This window comes from Struthio camelus, chromosome Z (genome assembly GCF_040807025.1).
Source record: "Struthio camelus isolate bStrCam1 chromosome Z, bStrCam1.hap1, whole genome shotgun sequence".
NCBI classification, from domain to species: Eukaryota; Metazoa; Chordata; class Aves; order Struthioniformes; family Struthionidae; genus Struthio; species Struthio camelus.
The window spans coordinates 32,216,278-32,220,724 of NC_090982.1; the positions used below are offsets into that span (position 1 = coordinate 32,216,278).

The 4,447-nt window shown below is 57.0% G+C and overlaps 1 protein-coding gene across 1 annotated transcript; it reads right to left on the reverse strand.

The window, feature by feature from the left end:
• Positions 1 to 487: 487 nt before the first annotated feature.
• On the reverse strand, positions 488 to 4,125 carry LOC138064620 (growth arrest-specific protein 1-like). The gene has a single exon (XM_068928040.1). The coding sequence runs from the start codon at positions 2,946 to 2,948 to the stop codon at positions 1,962 to 1,964; it is 987 nt and encodes a 328-aa protein (XP_068784141.1). The 5' UTR covers positions 2,949 to 4,125; the 3' UTR covers positions 488 to 1,961.
• Positions 4,126 to 4,447: the final 322 nt, after the last annotated feature.

A 4,447-nucleotide genomic window follows, 5' to 3' on the forward strand; every position in this document is an offset into this window, starting at 1 on the left:
TTCTCACCGTTTACTTGGCTGCACGCGGAGAAGCATTTCTTGGTGTCAGTGAGAGAGAGCAGCGTGTCTCCCCCTCATGAAGAAAGCGTGGCGCACTGATAAATTCTACATACGCAGAGAAGCAGTCTCTTTGAATTGTTTTACACTCTTCTGCCACTGGCATGTTACCATGCCAACGTATTATAAAATCAACCACTCTTTTAAAGTAGTACTTCCAAAGCTGCATTTACTTCTTGCATGTAATTATTCATTAAAGTAAGAACAGCAGCAATTTACATCTATGTAGAGTACTACAGGCAGACAGAGATTTGTGTTTGTTGATTGTTTTTGTTTTTGTGGGGGGTTTTTTTGTGGTTCACTTCCCCCCCTCCCTCCAACCTCGGGTGCTGGGAGTTCAAGTGTCCCTGGAAAACAACTTCACCACATCCATTATTTAAAGCTCTTTCTTTACTAATTTACACGCTTAAGAAATACACAAAGCCGTAGATATTTAAAACATGGGCCTTTTTTATGCCTTCTATAAAAATACATGGTTTAAGGCAGCTTGGAAATGCATTTATACAATTCTACAACGTTCGTAAAGTCTCTCCAAATAAGAAAGTTAACTTCAAATCTATAAAATACACTGTACATTTGATGTTCTAGAGAATACTTCACTGAATCATTGTTACTGGTATCCCTTTAAACATAAAATGAAATCTGTACCTTTCCAGAAAAGAATAGCAAATGTAATTATCTGGCAAATAGGATGAGGATTTAAAACTTTTTATTTTTTTAAAATAAATTATTCCCAAAGCATACAATTTATAAAATTCTATATACAAAGAAAAGCAACTGGTAACAAATCCCAGTTTTAAATACATTTTTATATAAGATTTACCAGAGGTCAGCACCCTGATATGACGAGAGGCAATATAACTTTTCAGGATATTTGTACATACATGCTCTTGAGTTTAAAAGTGTCTTTCAAAGATGGCAGTGCAGAGCTCTTTTAAAACAAAAGTTGCATTGTTCAGTATAGCCAACAACTCTGAAAAAAATCAGCATTTTTTTGTCGTTAGGTTAAAGAGACTTTTGCTGGCAGGCTTTTGTTGTAGGGAAGACGCGTGTGCAAGAGGGAGTGCTGTAAACTATTAAAATTAAATCAGACTGTTATTTTCTCAGATTTAATTGAAGGCAGTTGCGGTATAACCCTCTTTTGGGCATCACTGCGCCATGACTAGTGATACTTGATGAAAGATAACCAAGTTGTTAACTAACCAGTATGGCAACAGTTTTGGCAGCAAGTTTGGACAGCTCACCTCTTTCTAACCTTCATGTCAAACGCTAAAAAACAACCATCAGCATATCATCATTTCTGTTTCCTTTTGGGGCTGGTGGTGGTAGGGAACCTACAGTAGCTTCGCCAGCCGCCTCTCTTGTAAGCTCATCTGCTTGCTGCTAACAAGAAGCCGGGTGGAAGAAATTGCATAGTGCACACTAAAGACAAACAGACAAACAAACAACAATAAAATCCACAGTCCTGCACCGCTCCTTCCATCTTTCCCGGTCCCGCGACCACCACGGCGGCTGGCTTGCAAGGCCGCCGCGAATTTAGAAGAAAAAAGAAAAGAAAAATCAGCAGCAAAATGCTGTTGGGGGAGGGACAGGCAGGAGGCCGGGGGGGGCGGGGGGGGGGGGGAGTCTCCGGCCCGGCTTTGTGGGGAGAAAGAGGGAGAAAACGTCCACCTTTAGGGAGATGTCTGGGGCAGCGGAGGGACGCTGCCGGGACTAACGGTCAAAGGATTAACGGCCCAAGCGTTTACATCGCACTTCGTCCTGAGGCCCCAACCGCCCCCCGCCTCTCTGCGTGTCTGCGAGGGAGAAGGCGAGCGGGAGCCCGGCGCGCCGCCGGCCGCGGCCAGCCCTGAAGCGGATGGGGGAGGAAAAGGCCGGCGGAGGAGGGGAAGGAGGCGGGCTGGCTAGAGCGGCGGCGGCAGCAGCAGCAGCAAGATGGAGGCCAGCAGCGCCCAGGCGGCGCGGGCGGGCGCGCCGGCGGCTGGGCCGGCGCTGTCCGTCTGCAGGGGGAAGCCGGGCTCGGAGCCCGTATTGTCCTCCAGCTCGTCCCTCCCCTTCTGGCTCGGCTCCTCCTCGTAGTCCTCGTCGTAGTACTCCTCCAGGCCGCCGTCCGAGCCGCCGCTGCTGCCGGCGCCGTTGCTGCCCGTGTCGGCGCCGAAGCAGAGGCGGGCCATGTTCTCCTTGACCGACTCGCAGATGGGCCGCTCCAGCCCGTCGCACACGCAGTCGTTGAGCAGCACGGCCTTGGGCACGGCCAGCATGTCCTCGATGACGGCGCGGCACTCGGGCGTGCAGCGCAGCCCGTTGAAGAGCTTCCCGCAGTAGGTCATGTAGCGGTTGAGGGCCACGCTGCAGCGGCTGTCCCAGTCGCAGCGCCGCCGCGCCTCCGTGCAGCCCATGACGCCGGCGCCGCCGGCCCCGCCGGCGCCGCCGGCCGCCGGGCTGCTGGTGCGGGGCAGGCAGGGCTCGATGGCGCGCTTGGTGGCGCGGCAGTTGTCGTCCTGCGCGCAGTCGCAGTCCTCCAAGGCCGGGCCGCGCCGCGTGTGGTTGAGCTGGATGAGGGCCGCGATGCAGTGGCTGGGGCACCGCCGCCTGGAGGAGGCGGCCGAGGCTGCAGCGGCCGCCGGCCCTTCCCCGCCGCCTCCCGGGGGCTGCTGCTGCAGGAGCACCGGGGCGCACGCCTCGGCGTACTGGTTGTAAGCGTAGCTGCACTCGGGCTCCCCCTGACACTGCAGCACCGCCTGCCAGCAGATCAGCCGCCGGCCCTGCACCAGCGAGCCCCGCGGCGGCCACACGGCGCCCAGCGCCGCCGCCAGCCACAGCCAGGCGGCCGGCAGCGGCCACCGGCGGCCGCCGCCGCCTCCGTGCCGAGCGGGCGAGCGGGCCACCATCGCGGGCGGCGGCGGCGGCGGCGGCTGCTGCCGCCGGGTCGCGGGGGAGAGGCGCTGGTCGACGAGGAGCGGGAGGAGGAGGACGACGAGGAGCAGGAGGAGGAGGAGGAGGAGCTGCCGGCCGTGGAAAAGTTTGCAAAGCGCCTGCCAACCGTGTGCATGAGGTCTCCTCGCATCAATCCATCCGCGCCGGCTCCGGGCACCTCCAGCCCCCGGGAGCTGAAAGCGGCGGGGCCGCGGGACGAAGCAGGCGCGCCCCGGGGCCGTCCTGTGCCCCCCACCCGCTGCTCCCGGCTTGGCGAGGCGGCGGCGGCGGCGGCGGCGCCCGGAGAGGTGGGGGGAATCAGTGCGAACGGGGGCTTGGAGGAGAGCGGCTCCGGGGTGCGCTCGGGGGCTTGCAGGCTGCGCCGGCAGAGCTCATGGTGCTGCTCTGCTCCTCATGCGGATCCGTTTCTCTTTTTTTTTTCTCTCTTTTTTTTTTTGCACAAAATAAATGCCCAGCTGCTGCTGCTGCCTCCTCGGGAGCTTTTAACTCTCCGCTCGCAGCATCTCTGCACATGCCAGCCGCTCCGATCCCATTCACAGTCCGGGCTCCGCTCGCTCCCTCTCGGTACGGGTTGCGCTTTCGGGTAGAAGGGAGAAGAAATGTCTCTCCCCGTTAGCAAGAAGATAGCACAGGGGAAGGAGAAAAGGCAGGCTTCAGGATCTCTCTTTCTCTCTGGGCGACTGATGCTCCTTCTGTTGTCAACAAGCCCTGCAAGCTGCTCTTGCGGATCCGTCTGTGGATCTTTTTTTCTTTGCAAGGCTTTAAATACAAAAGTGCCCTCCGAGCAGCAGCAACGTGCTCTGATTAGGCCTCATTATGCATGCATGGAAAAGCAAACAAACAAAAAAATTAGCAACGCTTCTTCTTTTACACATCCCCCAGCCTGCGCTCTCTCGCTCTCTTTCTCCTTTTCTCCACTTTTTTCTCCCTTCGCTCGGCCCCCTTTCCCTGCTTCGCGACTTGCCATTGGTCCAGCCTGTTGTTGAAACTTTTTTTTTTCCCTCCTCTCTTTACGATCTGCTGGAGGGAGGGAAGAAGGGAGGGGGCCTGGAGGGCAGCTCACATTCAAAGCTTGAAAGGAAAGGCTTAAGGAGAGTGACAGCCCCCCGAGGAGCCCCTCCTCCCGTTAAGGCGGCGCGGCCGAGGGGCGCGGGGCGGCGGCGGCGCTGCGCGGGTGCTGCGCGGTCGGCGGAGCGGCGGCGGGACTCGCCGCGGAGCAGCGCGCCGCACAGCCCGGGGGGCAGAAGTGTCGGCGGCAGGGATCCGTGTGCTGCCCCTGCAGCAACCTTGCAATATATTGCACTGGGCCAGCTCCTTCCAAAAAGGGGGGGGGGGGGGGAAGGGTTCTAGCCTTAGTTACGTGTGCACCCAAACTTCCCGCTGAGTCCAGGGAGGGCAGAGCTGCTTTCTGAAAGGTATGGAGGATCAGGCTCAAAATGAGACCGACTTTGTT

Coding starts and splice junctions, on each gene's coding strand:
- LOC138064620 (XM_068928040.1), bottom strand. CDS start 2,948: ATGGTGGCCCGCTCGCCCGCTCGGCACGGAGGCGGCGGCGGCCGCCGG.